The sequence below is a fragment of the Dromiciops gliroides genome, chromosome 2 (genome assembly GCF_019393635.1).
Source record: "Dromiciops gliroides isolate mDroGli1 chromosome 2, mDroGli1.pri, whole genome shotgun sequence".
Taxonomy (NCBI): domain Eukaryota; kingdom Metazoa; phylum Chordata; class Mammalia; order Microbiotheria; family Microbiotheriidae; genus Dromiciops; species Dromiciops gliroides.
In genome coordinates, this window is record NC_057862.1 from 406,198,006 (window position 1) to 406,217,579 (window position 19,574).

Below are 19,574 nucleotides of genomic sequence, written 5' to 3' on the forward strand. Positions count from 1 at the left end.
AAGAGAAACATTTTATACAATTAATACTTTGAAACATTCAAGAATTGCCATCAAAGAAATGACCAAGTACCTTGAGAAGTGCATTTACCTATGATGAAGCTTGTTACCTATCTTTTCAAAGAGAAGTGAGGTTTGGACATGGGTTACTGGGTAGATGTTTTGCTTGACAACTCTTATTTGGTAAAAGGGTTTCTCCCTCACCCCCACACCCCTGTTTCAAATTTGGCATTGGAGATTTTGAGGGAAGAGAGAAATATTGACAGTAATGCAAAAAAAGAAAAAGGGCCACTGAATCATTTTTTTAAAGTGCACAGAAGGGGCAGCTAGGTGGCGCAGTGGATAAAGCACTGTCTTTAGAAAGATCTGAGTTCAAATCCGACCTCAGACACTTGACACTTACTAGCTCTGTCTGGGCAAAGTCACTTAACCCTCATTGCCCCACCCAAAAAATAAATTAAACAAACAAATAAATAAATAAAAGTGCAGAGACCACAGAAGAAAGTTCAGAAGCAGCAAAACAAGGACAGTTTTGAAAATAACATGTCGGGTTTATACACATGTAAAAGCAGGAGAGATGTAGATTTGTGGTTTTATATGCAGTCCTCTTTTTCTGTACTTTGTGTAAAGAAATGCTTTTCTGAGTTCAAAATAATCTTTTTAAGATCAGTAATTCAGACAAGATGACTGCTATGATGTTCTTCCAGCTCTATGATTCTATGTAAAATTTAAGCTTTTAGAAATATATATTTTTAAATTCTCCTCAGAAAATTGGAACACTAATTCATTGTTGGTGGAGCTGTGAACTGATCCAACAATTCTGGAGAGCAATTTGGAATTATGCCCAAAGGGAGATAAAGCTGTGCATACTCTTTGACCTAGAATACCACTTTTGGGTCTTTTTCCCAAAGAAATCATGGAAAGGGGAAAGGGATCCACATGTACAAAAATATTTATAGCTGCTCTTTACGTGGTGGCAAGGAATTGGAAGTTGAGGGGGTCCCCATCAATTGGGGAATGGCTGGACAAGCTGTGGTATATGAATGCAATGGAATACTATTGTGCTGTAAGAAATGATGAGCAGGAAGAGTTCAGAGAAACCCGGAGGGTCTTACGTGAGCTGATGATGAGTGAGATGAGCAGAACCAGAAGAACATTGTACACAGTATCATCAACATTGAGTGTTGATCTACTGTGATGGACTATATTCTTCTCACCAATGCAATGGTACAGAAAAGTTCCAGGGAACTCATGATAGAAGAGGATCTCCAAATCCAAGAAAAAAAAAAAAAAGAACTGCGGAGTACAGATGCTGAATGGACCATACTATTTCTTTTGTTTTTGGTGCTACTGTTTTTTTCTATTTTGAGGTTTTTCATCATTGCTCTGATTTTTTCTCTTATGACAGGACTAATGCAGAAATAGGATTAATGTTATTATGTGTATATATATATATATATATATATATATATATATATATATATATATATATATATATATATATATATATATATATATATAAAACCTATATCAGATTACCTGCTGTCTGGGGAAGGGGGGAGGGAGGGGAGGGAGGGAGAAAAATTTGAAATTGTAAAGCTTGTATAAACAAAAGTTAAGAACTATCTTTACATGTAACGGAAAAAAAATAAAATACTTTATTAATTAAAAAAAAATTCCCCTCAGAATGAACTTTAAATTGATTTTTTTTTTCAGGGCAATGAGGGTTAAATGACTTGCCCAGGGTCACACAGCTAGTTAGTTAGTTAGCCTCAAGTGTCTGAGGCTGGATTTGAACTCAAGTCCTTCTGAATCCAGGGCCAGTGCTTTATCCACTGCACCACCTAGCTGCCCCAGAATGAACTTTAAAAGGCCATTCCTTCAAATATGAAATTTAGTGTAACTTTTATATCCCATAAGCTCAATATTTTTTTTGATGGGGAATTTTTTTTGTACTCATAAAACTAAACATTTTTTAAATGTTTTGCTTATGGAAATTTTGCTTATATGCAAATCAAAATGTGTTAAATAAATTATATTAAGAAACAAACTCTTGGGGCAGCTAGGTGGCACAGTGGTAGAGCACAGGGGCCCTGGAGTCAGGAGGACCTGAGTTCAAATTCTGTCTCAGACACTTAACACTTACTAGCTGTGTGGTCCTGGGCAAGTCACTTAACCCTAATTGCCTCACCAAAAAAGAAAGAAACAAACTCTTTAAAAAAAAAGAAACTCTTGAACCCAACAAACTGTCAAAGTCAATAAAAGTTGAGAATATCAGTTTGTGTCATTTGAAATATTGGGGACTAGCCTATTTCTTTCCTAAATTATTGGGGAACTTGGCTAGGGTTTTCTAAAATATTGCTACTTATAAATCAATAGTTATTGCACCCATTTTAAGTCATATTAAATGTTAGGAGAGCATTGACTGCATTTAGCACAAGCCGAAAATACCCCAGCACTATATCGTCTGAGAGAGTGTGCACATGGCTCCAAGCAGAGTTCAGAAACTCTACATTACTTAGAGGACAACTACTGACAGCCTTCCTCACCTAGCTTGCATTCGCCTCCTAATCTCAGTCTCTTTTCCTCTTCTAATAGAGGTTGCTCTTACACACTGATCAAAGCTAATTGGCTAGAATCATTCAATTCCATTGGTTGATGTGACCTGACAGTGGCCCATGTTAAATGGAGTTTTACCTGTGACCTAATGATGTAATTACTTAATGGGGAAGTGTGCAAAAAGACCATCTCTGAAAGGCCAAGGTAGATGAAGTCCAGGTGGGGCTAATCTCATCTAGTCAATCTCCATTTCTATTGATCAACCCCATGGCTCCGGGCTGGTTCTAAAATGGATTAACTAAAGTTTCTAAAAACTATGCTTTCTGAAGTGGGGTCCCTAGGTCCCCCCAAAAACCCATTATTAACAATTATTATCTCACAAGTTAGAGGGAATGTAGACAGGCCAATATATTGTTGGCATACCTAATCAGTTAGTTCCATTTTGGAAAGCAATTTGGAATTATGCTAAAATATACAGAAACTAAAGTGCTCAAATCCTTTGATCTAAAGATGCCACTGCTAAGTATATAACCTCAAGGAGAGGATAGAAAGGTCTCATACATAACAAAATAATTATAATAGTACTTTTAGGAGTAGCAAATAACTGGAAATGTCTATGAATTGGGGAATAGTGAATGTAATAGAGTCAATGTACTGTAGGGAATAATATGAAGAGATAAACACAGGAAAACTTACTAAATGTTATATAATTGTAATGATCGAGGTTGCCAATTTTTCTCCTTTGCAGAAGTTAGGGGACGATAGGTGTGGAACACATTGCACATGTTAAAGGATACACTGATTAGTTTTGCTGAACTTCTTAGGCCAACCTCCCTCCCTCCCTTTCTTTCTTCCTTTAGGGTTGAGAAGGAGATTAACATTATATTTGAAAATAAAGATACAAAAGCAAAAGATACAAATTATTATTATAAAACAATTAGCCTATGAAATTGGGGATGGAGGGAGGGATACATAACCAAACACTTGTCTATTAAGAGGGTCTTGGGGCAGCTAGGTGGCGCAGTGGATAGAGCACCGGCCCTGGAGTCAGGAGTACCTGAGTTCAAATCCGGCCTCAGACACTTAACACTTACTAGCTGTGTGACCCTGGGCAAGTCACTTAACCCCAACTGCCTCACTTAAAAAAAAAAAAAAGAGGGTCTTGTTTGAGCAGATTTCCCACTTCTTTGATATTACTAAAAGTCAATTTCCCAAACTAAATTAGTATTCAATATAATCCACCAGGGAAATAATAGAAATACTTACATGGGCTTCTTAAAATCTCACTTTAGGTATTATTAGAAATTATATGAACCAGAATCTCTTGCTTTGGAAGCTGGATTTGTCGTAACAGGGTTTTAAGTGTAACAAAAAATTTAGTTCTTTAATGTTCACTAGAACCATTATACAGTACCTTACTTTTAATGTGGATACAAACCATTGGACTTTATAGTAAGAAAATTCAAGTTTTGAATACAATTCAAGACAAATGGTTTTACAGTAACTAGTAAACTAGCAAAAACTCTCTGGATCTTAGCTTACAAAATGCAAGGTTCTGTCTGATCTATAAGTAGACGACTTCTAAGGATTCTTCTCACTCTAAATTTATGATCCTAACACTGACTTATGAATCACTGAAGCTTTCATTTTAATGATGGGCCACATACCAAATCCAAGCTTTTTCCCTAAAGAGACTATTCTGAGGGGCAGCTAGGTGGCACAATGGATAAAACACTGGACCCTGGATTCAGGAGGACCTGAGTTCAAATCCAGCCTCAGACACTTGACACTTACTAGCTGTGTGACCCTGGGCAAGTCACTTAACCCTCATTGTCCCACCAAAAAACAAACAAAAAGAGACTATTGTGCATTATAATTCTTTCGAGTCTTTCCAAAGGGTAAAAGGGCTCAAACTAATTGCCAAACCTTGTTTAAAGTGTAAAAAAAGTAGTTTGAATAAAACACCTCCTCCCTAGTGGACCAGAATTTCAGGAAACATTAATAGTTCAAATTATTCTTGGTTAGATGCAAAATTTATATGTAATTTCAGCTCAAAGCAAGAAATTAGATTCAATCAAAATGTTGTTACATTCAATCTGAGAGGTGGTGTGGCGTAGTAGACAGCTGGCCTAAAAACCAGGAAGGACTGGGTTCAATTTCTGTTTTTGATCCTAGGCAAATCATTAAAGTCTCAGGTTTTTCTAGGAAGCTAAGGCTTGGTGCCAATTAATGTTGGTAAAGGGAGTTTCCTCAGGGGACAGTTCACAGGTGCCTAGCCTACATTCTATGTGTAAAAGCAAGAAGTAGGAAAAGGTGTAATTAGGCCAACACTTTTTTGGGGGATATGATTTCCATATACAGAAATTAGCTTTCTTTAACAGACAGTACTCTCCTTCAATTCATGATCGAGGTATGCTCTCGATTGACAATATATCCGTTACAGTTACCTGAATTTTATAATGGGATTGGCAGTTTTTAATTTTATCACTTATGACCAACTAAAATATTTTTGATCTTGGTCCTCTTATATTTAGTCTTACATATGTTTACAGAACAGAGAAGTCCATTTCAAATTGGTTGGGATTAGGTCCAATGGATTGGGCAACTCAATTGTTCAGATCAGTTAAGGAAAAAAGCCAATGTTTAACGTTGCCATATCAAAGAAAACGCCAAGAAAAATTAGGCCTATAATAACCAGCTTTATCCTTACTTGTTAAGGGAATAAGCTTGTTCTTTTTTATGTTATGATCATATGTTGAAAACTGTCAGCAACAGGCAAACACAGAAATGGAACCAAGAATTCCTTTTCTGATATAGAACATAAAGATTGCTTAAAAGAAATTGATATTTAGTTCTGAATGCTTTTTACCACCAATTTAAAGTTACCTCTCCATTTTCCTTAGAGACCTAATAAAAAGTGCTGCTTTTAAAGTGGGAGGTTGGGGGAGGGGGGGCGGCCTTAACATCTAAATTCAGGTGGCACAGTGGATAAAGCACCAGCCCTGGTTTTAGGAGGACCTGAATTCAAATCCGGCCTCAGACACTTGACACTTACTTGACAGACCCTGGGCAAGTCACTAAACCCCCAGTGCCCCACCAAAAAAACTCCCCCAAAACAAAAAAACAAAACTGGGAGGTTAGCCAAGTTAATTTAGAGTTAAAGGCCTTTTCAGGTTTTATTTACATGGAAATAAAGCATGAGACTGCACTTATGTCATTAACTTAAAAGAATTATTTTATGTAGACAAAATGGGAAGGGAGAGAATCCATCTGTTTGCAAAAAGGAATGTTTTAAAACTCCATAGAATATTCCTAAAGAACAACTTTCAAATCATTCTAGTTGAAGATAAAGGATGCCTCATTGCCCCACAATAAACAGATAAATAAATGAATGCATGAATAAAGGATGAATTAAGAGATTCTCTGAACAGAGTATAACCTGCATGTAGATTTAATATGGGGAAGCACAGCAGAGAGAACACAGGATGTGTAGTTGGGAAGATGAGTCTTCATAAGTTCAAATCTAGCTTCAGACACTTACTAGCTAAGTGACCCTGGGCAAGTCACTTAACCCTATTTGCTTCAGTTAAAATGAGCTGGAGAAGGACTTGCCAGTATCTTTGCTAAGAAAATCCAAATAGAGTCATGAAGTCAGACACCACTGAAACAACTGAACAACAGGTTTAATATAATTAGGTATTGGCTTAATGTACTTTAAAATGGGCACAAAATATATGACAATAGAAATGAGCATAGATATTCTACAGAAATGAACCATCCCTATCTTTATAATTCATATGGCTATGAATATTAAACAATAATAAAACTGTAAAGTTGAAGAAATTAAATCAATTATTTTAAATACACCCATCATTTAAGATAATTCAGCTATGGGGAACTTATTTTCTTAAAATTATACCTGAAAGTCTTCTGAAGCCCAATATATATATTCATATTCTTAGTATACTTCCTTGTGAAATCTTTGGTTTGTATGTCTCTCTCTCTCTCTCTCTCTCTCTCTCACACACACACACACACACACACACACACACACACACACACACACACACACACACACACACACACACACACACAAATGCCAGTGGATTCCTCTGAAAAATTTAGACGTGAACAAGGTCCATATGCATTGTCATACTGCTCTATTATACTAGCAGTACTACACCAATAAAAGTTTCAGGCGTAAAATAGATTTAAATATCTTCCTTTTCCGTTTAGTTTGTTTGTTCTAAGTTAAAAGGCACCAAAACCAAGTCAAATTAGTCATTGCTCAGAGTCCAAGTATCTTCACACCCTTGAAAAAAATCTTAATCAATTTAACCTAATTAACTTCTTTTATAGCAAGACAATTTTGGGGTCCAGCAGTGCATTTACAGGTTGATTTTCACTGGTCACAATTACATATAAATACTGATATAAATAACACCACTACAAAATGATGTCAATGAAAAGAAAAATATATTTTTAGAAACATACTTTGCCATACAATTTGTTTATTGAACATTCTCTATTTTTGTCATCCAATATCCAGTCTACCTTCTTCACCTTATCTACAAGAAATCGGAATTACGGCTCTTAAAAACAGTATGAATGAAATGTAGAAATCACCAGGAGCTAATTTTACAAAGCTATAAAACTAGCTAATAAAAATTATGCTGTCCACTCTTCCAATAAATTAACTGTGCTTGAACAGTTGAGATGTGAGATAGACACTTATCTCCAAGAGGGATGTTGCTACCACATCCTTCCTTCACCACCAGAGAGGAATGATCTGTTGTTAGCAGCCAGTCTTTTCTCTATACTTCTCTGGACCTAGCAATTTTAAATCCTCACCTTCCTATTTTCTAGTCACACAGGACATTTGGAGAAATGGTATTCTTCAGAAAAAAAGGCTAAAAAGCTCTACTACATACCTTACCTATGTTAAAAATGCTACGTACATTAATGAGCAGTTATTCAAAGTATGAATTATCCAAGTTATTAGATACTTGAACAGTGTTAATATGAAGTTTCTAAAGAAAAACCCCACCCCATTCCCTCTATTTCCTAAACACATTGCATTAAAGGGGAAGTTAATAATATAACTTTGATTAGATGTTCTTTATTAAATTCTCATAATTACTGGATAATTATTAGTAACCTACTTAATTGTAAATTACAAATTTAATCAGCTCACAAATTCAGAAAAAGTGAACACAATTGGGATGTCTTGGGTGATAATTTGTTCTTCTATGTGTTTTTATCTTATAGATTTAGGAAATAATAACTTCCTGCCATAAATACTATTGTTGAAGGATCCATTTTACACAATTCATTTAATTATGTTCATTTAGTGGTTTCTCTACTACTCACAATTTAGTTAAGAACCATTCAATTCCTTTAAATACTACTCTCCCTGTGAAATAATGACTAACCACAACAAAATATTTTAAAGCACAATACTGAATGGTGTAGAACTTTCCAAAGGCATTAAAAACATATTCCTGTGGCAGCTAGGTGACAAAGGGGATAAAAGCACCGGCCCTGGATTCAGGAGGACCTGAGTTCAAGTCCGGTCTCAGACAATTGACACAAATAGCTGTGTGACCCTGGGCAAGTCACTTAACCTTGATTGCCCCACAAAAACAAAACAATAAAACATATTCCCACCATATTTCTTATATCTAAGGACTGCAAATATGCAGCTGAATTTTAAAAATTGCATCTACTAGTCATTTTCTAATTGAGAAAATGTCAAAGGATATGAACAGGCAGTTTTCAGATGAAGAAATCAGTTATCTATTGCCATATGAAAAAATGGTTTAAATCACTATTGATTAAAGAAATGCAAATCAAAACAACTCTGAGGTACCACCTCAAACCTATCAGATTGGCTAATGTGAGAAAGAAAATAAAAAATGCTGGAAACGTGTAAAAATTGGAACACTAATGCATTCTTGGTGTAGTTGTGAACTGATCTGTTTTGGAGAGCAATTTGGAACTATGCCCAAAACTATGGGGCCGTGCATACCCTCTGACCCAGTAATACCATTCAGATCCCAAAGAGATCATAAAAAAGGGAAAAGGACCCAACATGTACAAAAATATTTATAGCAGCTCTCTTTGTTGTGGCAAAGAATTGGAAATTGAGGGAGTGCTCATCAATTGGGGAATGGCTAAACAAGCAGTGGTGTATGAACATAATGGAATACTACTGTGCTATAAGAAATGACAAGCAGGCAAATTTCAGAAAAACCTGGAAAGACTTAAGTGGACTGATGCTGAGTGAAGGGAGCAGAACCAGGAGAACATTGTACACAATAACAGCAACACTGTGTGATCATCAGCTGAGATAGACTTAGCTCTTCTCAGCAATACAATGATCCAAGACGATTCTAAATTACTCATGATGGGAAATGCTCTCCATATCCAGAAAAAGAACTGTGGAATCTGAATGCAGATTGAACCATACTGTTTTTACTTTTTGTTTTGCTTTTTCTTGAGGCTTTCTTGAGGCCCTTCCTTTTGTCCTGATTCTTCTTTCACAACATGACTAATGCGGCAATATGTTTAATGTGATTGTATATATATAACCTATATCAGATTGCTTGCCATCTTGGGGAGGGGGGGAAGGAGAAAAACTTGGAACTTGAAATCTTATAAAAACAAATGTCAAAAACTATCTTTACATGTTACTGGAGAAAAATAAAATACTGTCAAGATTGAAAAAAAATTCATGTATTCTAAAATATATGGGACATTGGTGAGAAAGTAACGTTTTACAATAGTAAATACTCTGTCAATTAAAACAAATTAGAAGAATCAGTTCTCTGGTACTTCAAGAAGTTAGTCTTTTCTCTACAGTCTCCTGATAAGCAATAAATCTTCTCAAGTTCATTTTCACATTGTCAAGAACACAGAGTTGATCTGTACTATATTTTCCTCTTCCTTCTTTTCGAAGCTGTAATTGGAGGAAAAAAAAGAAAAATTTGTTATATTTGACGATCACTTAACTAAAAAAACCTGACTACTATAAACATAGTGGAGAAATCTTTGACATGACAGCTACTGGAATATGGGTGGTATCTCTATTTTACTCCTCTGAATATGACATAGTACACCTGAGGCATTTAAAACTCAACAACAGTACCTTAATTAGCAGTGAAACAGACTGTTACATAGAGTAAACAGCTTAATAACCATGAAAAACAGAGCATCATGGACATCTGGCTAATACCATTTCCAGGATTCAATTTCAGTGTTTAACCTCCAGCATATACTACCCTCTAGAGAGTTCTTTGTTAGAAAGCAGTGTATTGTGTTTAATGCAATTTGGGGCTAAAACATTTAATGAAGAATGTTTAATGCAACTGTGGTTTCATTTTACACAATGCCATTTCACAGAAATATGAGCTTGATCTTAGAGTGGTTAATGAAGTACTCTAGAAGCAAAACTGCTTGCTTTTTTAGGGGGAGAGAGAAGAATTAAATTGGTCACTACTATTCAATAAACTGTTTAGTGACTTGAAAATGCAGTACAAGTAACGGTTTTAAGTTAAGGTTAGCAGTATGCTCCCCAGTTTACTTTTGTTGCATATGTAAAGCCTTAAAAAAATTTTCTGTCTTAAAACTGGAAATGTTTTGTGTTAAGTAAATTTAGGATACTGAAAAAAAAGTTTAATAAAATAGCCAATCTGCATAACATGATTCATAGAAAAATTTTACTGTAAAATGACAAGTGCTATATCTTATTACACTGGGAACAAGCAATAGAAATCAGATCTCAAATGCAGGAGGAAGATGCATTTCTACCCCAAGAAATCAAAGCCAGTTTTCATAGGAAAATGATGGCCTGAATTTCTCTTTGTGGGCTCCCTCTTACTGACTTATGTCTCTCCCCTGACTAGATTTCCAAAGACTGGCAATATAGTAGAAATTGGCAGTATTATTTATTCATGAAGATGAGATAAAAGGAATTGCTACCTTGTTTGCTTAAAAGACTGAACAAAGTTTTAAATGTCTTAAGTTTTGGAGCTGGTAGGTCAGAATTGGTTCTTCTTGGCCCTGTAACCTCAAGAGTAATGAAGAAGGGGCAGCTAGATGGTGCAGTGGATAGAGCACTGGCCCTGGACTCAGGAGTACCTGAGTTCAAATCCGGCCTTAGACACTTAACACTTACTAGCTGTGTGACCCTGGGCAAGTCACTTAACCCCAACTGCCTCACTTAAAAAAAAAGAGTAATGAAGAAACAAAGTATATAAGAATCCAAAATAATCTGAACCCATTTCAGTCGATGGTTTCCTAAAGGATATGACTGAAATAAAAACTCTGATAATTCCTCTGAAGTCAGAAATGCTTAAATTCTGCACCTGCTGAGCAAACAGTTGAGAAAGGTATTGCTATCAGAAGGCTGGCCACAGTAACCAATGAGGATGTTGTGTCTACTGTGCAATACTGGAGTTAGGAAAAAGGAGGGGTAAAGTCATAACCTTTTGAATTATTAGTTACATTTGTTAAGGGCTAAAATTCTAGCTAAACTGTCTAAAATATCTAATGAGTGGTCGCCAATAAATTATAAGCTTTAGCAAGAGTTAGACTTTTAAGCATTTATTAAGGAGAATAAGAATTTGGTAAAGAGAGAGAAAGGCCTAGATTCCTATCTATTAAAGGGAGAGCACATTTCTAGCTCCGCTCTCCACCAGAGTCCAAAGGAAAGAGAGCAAAACCGAGCGCCAGTCTCTTCCTCCTCCCACTAGCCCGCGTCACTTCCTGACGCCAAAGAAAAGATGCATGGTCTTGCCCTCAAAGACCTTCGCTTCATGGGTGGAACTCTTCTACAGTAAGTCTCCAGCAGGTAGCGTTATTCCAATCGTTACACATTAGCATATTTTATATCATACATAAATATAAGTCAGCTCAGTGGATAGAATACCGGGCCTGCAGTCAGAAAGACCTGAGTTCAAATTTGGCTTCAAATACTTACTAGCTGTGGAACCTTGGGCAAGTCACTTAACTCTTACTTGCTTTAATCCATTAGCGAAGGAAATGGCAAATGACTCCAAGATCTTTGACCAAAAAACTCTATGGTATGATAAATAGTCTGTGGGCTCATGAAGAGTTGGACACTAGTAAACTACTGAACAATAACATAAATACCAAAATCCTTTCTATGGTATAGTGGAATAAGCACTGGATTTGTAGTTTGTGGGAGTTGGATTTGAATTCTGGCTCTGTCACCTACTACCTCCAAGTCCTTGGACAGATTATGTCACTCTAGGCCTCAGGCTCCTCATCTGTAAAACGAGGTTAGACCACATGCCCTCTAGGGTCTCTTATTTGTTCAACAAGCACCAGGCACTGGGGAAACCAAGAAAAAACATGAAACAGATTTTGCCCTCAAGGTGTTTTAGTGCTACTGTGAAAGAATAACGTGTACAAAGAAAATTAAGGCAAAATGTATGGAAAGTTGTAGAACAACTGCTGTGTAGAATGAGGGCACTTGCAACTAGTAGGATCAAAAGTGGTTTCTTGTATGAGTAGTTTGATAGCCAGGGATTTGATGAACCGGAAGAGAGCACTGTTACAAAAACTTAGAGAGGAGAAAGTGGCCCAATAGTGCTAAATGCTGCCAAGAAGTAAAGACTTAAGACTGGGTGTCCAACTCAAACTATAAGCTTATGTGCTTTGTGGTTAAAAAAAAAAATCATCTGAGGGCAGCTAGGTGGCACAATGGATAAAGCACTGGACCTAGATTCAGGAGGACCTGAGTTCAAATCCAGCCTCAGACACTTGACACTTAGTAGCTGTGTGACCTTGGGCAAGTCACTTAACCCTCATTGCCCCCCCCAAAACCAAAAGAAAACAAAAAGCTTCTAACCAGTTCTGGCCTTGTGGTGCTGAAAAATTATTTACAGTTAGTACAGGGTGTGTCTGTGTGTTCAAGGGAATCTTTTTCCTAAATATGTATATGGTACTGGTTAGTATTCATCAGTTAGCTTCTTCTTCAGTGTTAGGTTTAGATTAGGCATTAAACAATCTGAGTTCTGGTCTCAGCTCTGCTACTAATGAGCTGTGTGTTCTTAAGCATGTTAAAAAATTTTTCTAAGCTTCAATTTCCAAATCTGTAAAAGAAATGTGGAGATTCAACTAGTTGTGCTATCATGCCTTAAATTTTACGCTTCTGAATGCCCTGTCTTCCAACCACAATAATAACACATGGAAGCTATCTATGCTGTTATCCTTAAAAAAAAAAAAAAAGATTTGTACATAATCTTGAATGAAAAATGCAATTCCAAATAAGGCTTATTATACCAAGTTCCGTTTAGCAAAATTCTTGGAGTTTCATCTTTTTTCCCCTACCAACTCCTTTTCTGAAAGTGACTACTTGATACTCTGAAGGAAACATACAGTGAACATAATATTTTTGTTTTACTAAAAAAAATTAAACTGAAAAAGGTTTTGTTTCTATCTTATAATCTGGAAAAAAATAAGATGCTAGGGTACTTAAAATTTCAGTGGCTTAGATACCTATTTGTAACTGAAAATGAAAACTTTTTTTTTTTTGTGAGGCAATTGGGGTTAAGTGACTTGCCTAGGGTCACACAGCTAGTAAGTGTCAAGTGTCTGAGGCCTAATTTGAATTCAGGTCTTCCTGACTCCAGGGCCCATGCTCTATCCACTGCACCACCTAACTGCCCCCAAAATGAAAACATTTAAAATAAACTTCACTAATATTGAATCTAGTTTAATACTAGATAGTTTGGGTACAACATCTTAAATTAGTTGTCAATGAATCTACATACTGAAAAATTATGGTTAGAATCCAAGTTATATTAAAATGAACTTAATTATTTTAATGAATTCTATGCTAGGTGGTTCTCAGAATATTAAAAGGAACATTTGTAAGAAATAGAAAAAAGTCAACTTTATAGTGTCCTCATTTCTCCTCTTATTTTCACCAAGGGTTTAAAAGAAACAACTGCTCCACACTTAATGGTTCTTTACATTCCAAATTACAGGTTATTGTAACTTTATAAAGCTTTTATGCAAGAGAAAGAAATAATTTTTAATATTTGGAATACTCAAAGGAAAAAGGGATTTAATGTTAGTTGAGGTGATTCTCACTAAAGAAATATGCAAAAGACAACAGTTACAACAAAGTAACACCAGATTACTTAATTCTTTTCTTTAAACGCTCAGTAGAAGACAAAATTAATCAATGAGATATAAGGATCCTATGCTCTAATTCATCATATAGATTCAAAATACATGATTATGACTGTTAAATTTTATGCCCATATCATGCTGAAACTCAACTGATTCTAAGCACAGGGATATTATATACCTTCATTTTGAAAACTGGCTGGAATTCTTTTAAGGCAGATAATAATTTGATCTCAACTGCTGCCTTTTCAGCTTCTTTACCATCTGCAAAAACATCAAAGATGGCATCCAGAGTTTCTCCAGCTACTACAAGAGAAGAATCTTTGGTGGCCACTTCAAGAAGAAATTTTCCAATAGTCTGAAACAAAACAGAATTATTTAATATACAAAGGTTATACTCTAAAAACTATTTGAAAATATTTTTAATATAAATAATTTATAAGAATAATATTTCATATAAATTTTTTTTAAATTTAATATTCTTAAGAGATCTAGAGATGTAAAGGTCTAAGAGTTGTGGGTATTCGAGGAAGAATATTGATGATGATATGATTTTGAACTGTGGTTATATTATCTTATTGTCTATATCACCTTGCAGGCAAATCACGTTCCCCTCTTTGGACTCTGGACTTTTCATCTGGGAAACTAGATAAGGCCCCTTCCAACTGCAACAATCTGTGACCACTCCCCAGAGAGAAAAACAAGGACCACAAACATTTTTCACTAAAGCTTTATTTTCACATCCTTTTGCTCCTCCTCATTTTAAAAGTTACAAAAATAAAATCACTTCCCCATAGGTTTTCATATCCCTAAACCAAGTGTGACAGTTGTTAGGAGTAAACAAAATTATACATAATACACTTTTATCTTTCTGAACTATAATTATAGACCTTTAATAGGTGCCTGAAAGTATGATAACTTTCCCTACAATTCTGCCAAATTGTTCTACTACTTCAAATTAAAAAAAAAAAAACCCACAGAATATTTTTTCCTTAAACTTTATTTTTTAAATTCTTCTCTTTTTTTTGCAGAGCAATGAGGGTTAAGTGACTTGCCCAGGGTCGCACAGCTAGTAAGTGTCAAGTGTCTGAGGCTGGATTTGAACTCAGGGTCCTCCTGAATCCAGGGCCAGTGCCTTATCCACTGTGCCACCTAGCTGCCCCCTTCCTTAAATTTTACATAAAAGAAATATATGCTTTATAATGTCTACACCTTGTCTCATAAGAGAAATAGCAGAGTGAATTTGTGAAAATATATTTAAAGGATGCAGCAGTGGTACTAATGGTAGCTAATAAGCTGGTCTTGGAGTTAAGAAGGCCAGAGTTCATCTCACCATTGACCTACCCCAGTTCTGTGAATCAAGTCACAATTTCTCAATGCTCTAGATAATAAATACTACAAATTCTTAAAACTCCATTTTAATACATTTTTACTATATTGAATAAATTACATATATAAAAATATATTTTACCTTTAGTGTTTCAAATGTACCATCTTCTTTGGCTAGGACACAGCCTGTGATTCCTAAAATACTGACAACATTTACTCTAACACCAATATTACTGCTATGAATGCCAGCTTCACATAATGACATCAGCTGCTCAGGAGTCATGCACTGTTGAGAGATAGTAGGGGAGATTTAATTTTATGTTAACTTCAGTTAATTTCAACATTTTAGGGCAAAGCAGATGGCATTAGATAGCATACTTTTACAAGAGAGACAGGAACCACTATGTGAAGATACTATATACTAATTAAGAACCCTTGGAGGCGCAGCTAGGTGGCACAGTGGGTAGAGTACTGGCCCTGGATTCCGGAGGATAGGAGTTCAGATCTGGGCTCAGACACTTGACACTTACTAGCTGTATGACCCTGGGCAAGTCACTTAACCCTCACTGCCCCACCACCACCAACAAAAAAAGAATCCATGGAATCAAAAAGCAGATTCCTCATTAAGCAGTTTATTTGACTATCTAGAACTTTGCAGCTATTATGAATATCAATCAATGCTATCATAGCTGTAAAACTTACCCCATATTGATCTTCCTAAGCCCTTCTTTTCTGCTGATTCTCAAATCATGTCTTTGATATATTAAAAATATTATAAACAGCATAGCAGATCAATTGCTGTGTTGGGTTTAAAGATGTGTGTTTGGGGGCAGCTAGGTGGTGCAGTAGATAGGTACTCCTGACTCCAGGGCCAGTGCTCTGAGTTCAAATCCCGCCTCAGACACTTAACACTTACTAGCTGTGTGACCCTGGGCAAGTCACTTAACCCCAATTGCCTCACTAAAAAAAAAAAAAAAAAAGATGTGTGTTTGTATCTTGCCTCTAATATATCCAAGCTATCTATGAACAAGCCACCTAACCTTTCAACAAAATATTTTTTAAAAAATAAAGTACTAAAGGGGCAGTTAGTCACTTTCTTTTTTTTTTTTAAGTGAGGCAATTGGGGTTAAATGACTTGCCCAGGGTCACACAGCTAGTAAGTGTTAAGTGTCTAAGGCCGGATTTGAACTCAGGTCCTCCTGACTCCAGGGCTGGTGCTTTATCCACTGTGCCACCTAGCTGCCCCTGGGCAAGTCACTTAACCCCAATTGCCTCACTAAAAACAAACAAACAAACAAAAATAAAAATAAAAACATAAGTGGTCCACAGATTTCACAATCCTACCAAAGGATTCCATGATTTTTTTTTAAAAAAGGTTAAGAATTTAACTGCTTTAACATATGGTTATTGTCATACCAACATGAGAATACCTTCGACATATGAGGTGTTAAAGAAGATGGGTTTCCCAAACAGTTCCAGCTGCCTGGGAATTTATAATCTTAACAATAAAGAGGAAACTTATTAAATGAAATCACCACTACTAGTAGAATATCAGCTTTGAATTATTTTTTCAGTTGTAATGGATTTGGGCTCAGATATTTGTACCTACTAACCAAATGCTTACAACTGCATAAGAATTGGTCAGGTTTTGAGATGCAGTACACTACGTTTGTATAATACTACACACATTTTTTTCAAAGCACTTTCACAGGCAACCTTATGAAACAGGACAGATTATTTTCCCCATTTTATAGAAACCCAGAAGTTTCTATATGACTTGGCTTCCAAAGTGACTTGTCTAAGATTACATGGTTAATATCAGTCCAAATATCAAAACCAATTATGAATGTTAACAATTTCAACATAAATGGGAGGCTTTGAGTTCCATATATTACTATTAAGTAGGCATTTCAAAACACTTGGATATCATACTGACATCTTAAACTTGACATGTCCATAATGGAAATTGTATTTTCCAAAAAATGAATCCCTGTTCTTAGGTTCCCAATTCTTGTTGGTGCCACTATGCCACTGAAATCATACAGGTCTATCATCTCAGAGTTAACCTTTGATCTTTCATCACTCTCACTTTCAATTACTCCATCTTATCACCTCACCTCAAATCCTTTTCTTTAGTTCAGGTCCTCATCAATTTCTGCCTATATTACTATCAACAAAATCCAGCAGGAAAAAAAAAAGAAAACCAGAGAAATCAAATTCAAAATAACTACAGAAGTTATAAAGTATATGGGAGTATATCCACTAGGATACACCCAAGAACCACATTAAACCAACTATAAAATACTCTCAGCAGAAATAAATATAAGACTTAAATACCCAAATTCATAAGGAGGAACAAAGATCAAGAATCTTAAAGTTAGGGGCAACTAAGTGGTGCAAGTGGATAAAGCACCGGCCCTGGATTCAGGAGAACCTGAGTTCAAATCTGGCCTCAGACACTTGACATTTACTAGCTGTGTGACCCTGGGTATGTTACTTAACCCCAATTGCCTCATTCCCCCCCCCCAAAGAATCTTAAAGTTAATAATAGGTGTGAAGGAGTCTATCAGCATAAGATCTCAAACTATACTACAAAGTATTAATCATTAAAACATATTGGTACATTTTAAAAAACTGAGAGGTTGATCAGTCAAACAGAATAGGTAGACAGAAGCAAACAAACACAGTGAAATAATGTATGATAAACCCGAAGACCCCATGTACTCAGAGAAAGAATCACTATCTGACAACAACTTCTATAAAAACTGAATAGCAGTCTGGCAGAAATTAGGTTCAGATCAATAACATGTATATTTTTAAAAAGGCTCCAAATGGATATATGACCTACGTTTATAAGAGCACATCACACATAATTAGAGGAGCAAAGAAGGAATTATCTTTAGATCTAGAGAGGAAGAGTTCATGGACTAGCAATAGAAGACCACAAGATAAAATGGACAATTTTGATAATGTCAAATTTTAAAATATCTGTACAAATTACATGTAGTTAAAATTTATAAGGGAAATGAGGAACAGGAAAAATCTTTATAGCAATTTTCTCTGATAAGGTGTTATATGCAAGATATCTAAAGAACTAATTCAAATTTATAAGACTAAGAGCCACTTCTCAATAGATAAAAAAGTCAAAGGATATAAACAGTATCCTGAAAACAGATTGTTTTCAAAGAAAGACAGGAAAAAGGGCAAAATCAGTTTTCGTTTGTTTGGTTTTTTTTAATTACCAACCATCATTTATTACCACCAGACACAAAGCATTACTGGGCCAAAAGCTAAGTGACACAGTGAATTGAACACTGGAACAGGAGTCAGGAAGACCTGCATTTAAATCTTGCCTCATAGTCTTACAAGCTGTGTGATCCTGGGCCCTCAAAGTGTTCTTCAATAAGCTTCAAATGCTTCAAAGCATTTATTAGCAAGATCATTAAATTACAGAAAACATTAAACTTTGCCTATGTATATAATAAATATCCTTCCACATCACTCAAAATTTTATACAAAAAGAAAAAAATCTCACCTGAGAAATATTCTTGGAGGCCATTATCTGCAACAGAGTCCTTAACGCACTACTTACAGCTTCCAGAAATTCTGTGTGTTTAGCAAAATCTAAACATACACAAAACACAAAAATAAAAACAAAATCCAAGAAATTTCACTTTATAAGTTGATTAGTTAAGTGTTTTTATAATAATGGCAAAATAAGAGAGCACTATAATACCCAGAGACAACTACTATAATCAGAATAGATTTGATATCTGAGTTGTCTTTCTATACTCCACAAATTTGAAAGCCAATTTATTTTGAAATGCCTTTCTTTTCATGAAGACTGATTATTTGTGGTAACAAATAGTAATGAAAAATCCAAAAAAGTACTTTTCAACTTACATTCAAATACAACTACCATCTGATGTTGTGGAATTTGCAATCAAACTACACTAAGGATAAAGTCATAAAAATTTGGAAAATGTCTTGGGCTTCCAAATCTGCCCCAGGATCAGTTCCACTGTTTTCTATTCTTTGCTGGGGAGAAACAGCAGCATCACTTTGATTCAAAGTACTAGCTTAAACCAAACTGCCTTCTGAGTTTTCTTGCTGTCTTGAGTCACACTATCCTTTTTATTGGAAAAGAAATTTTTAAAAGCCTTTTGGTAAACTTGTTTCAAGTTTGAAGACAGACTATTTCAAACATCCTTCCTATTTTGAGGAATTATTCATAAAGGTCAACAAAAGAAATGATACCAAAAGAAGGAGTTAAAGGAGAGAGGTGATAAAAAATTATCTTCTTTCCATAATCCTTTATAAAGTACTTAAGGATTTGCTGGAAAGTAGATAATCAACCCAATAATCATCATCATCAATATCATGAATGAATTTTACTTGATTTTATAGTTGAATTTTGCCTTTAACATTCAGACTAATAAAGGGTAGCACTGTCATTACAGATGGACAACAACATAGAACTGGCTTTACTCCTATGACTTTTTTTTTTAGGGACAATGAGGGTTGTGACT

The 19,574-nt window shown here is 35.5% G+C and overlaps 1 protein-coding gene across 1 annotated transcript in view; it reads right to left on the reverse strand.

Annotated features, from left to right (window-relative positions):
* Positions 1–9,045: 9,045 nt before the first annotated feature.
* Positions 9,046–19,574, reverse strand: part of HEATR3 (HEAT repeat containing 3) — a 35,267-nt gene continuing 24,738 nt past the window's right edge. Inside the window, exons 12-15 of the mRNA XM_043986309.1 lie at positions 18,581–18,669; positions 15,188–15,331; positions 13,898–14,074; positions 9,046–9,514 (exon numbers count right to left, since the gene is read on the reverse strand). Coding sequence (XP_043842244.1) covers positions 9,392–9,514; positions 13,898–14,074; positions 15,188–15,331; positions 18,581–18,669 — 533 coding nt within the window. The 3' untranslated portion in view covers positions 9,046–9,391. The remainder of the gene's footprint in view (positions 9,515–13,897; positions 14,075–15,187; positions 15,332–18,580; positions 18,670–19,574) is intronic.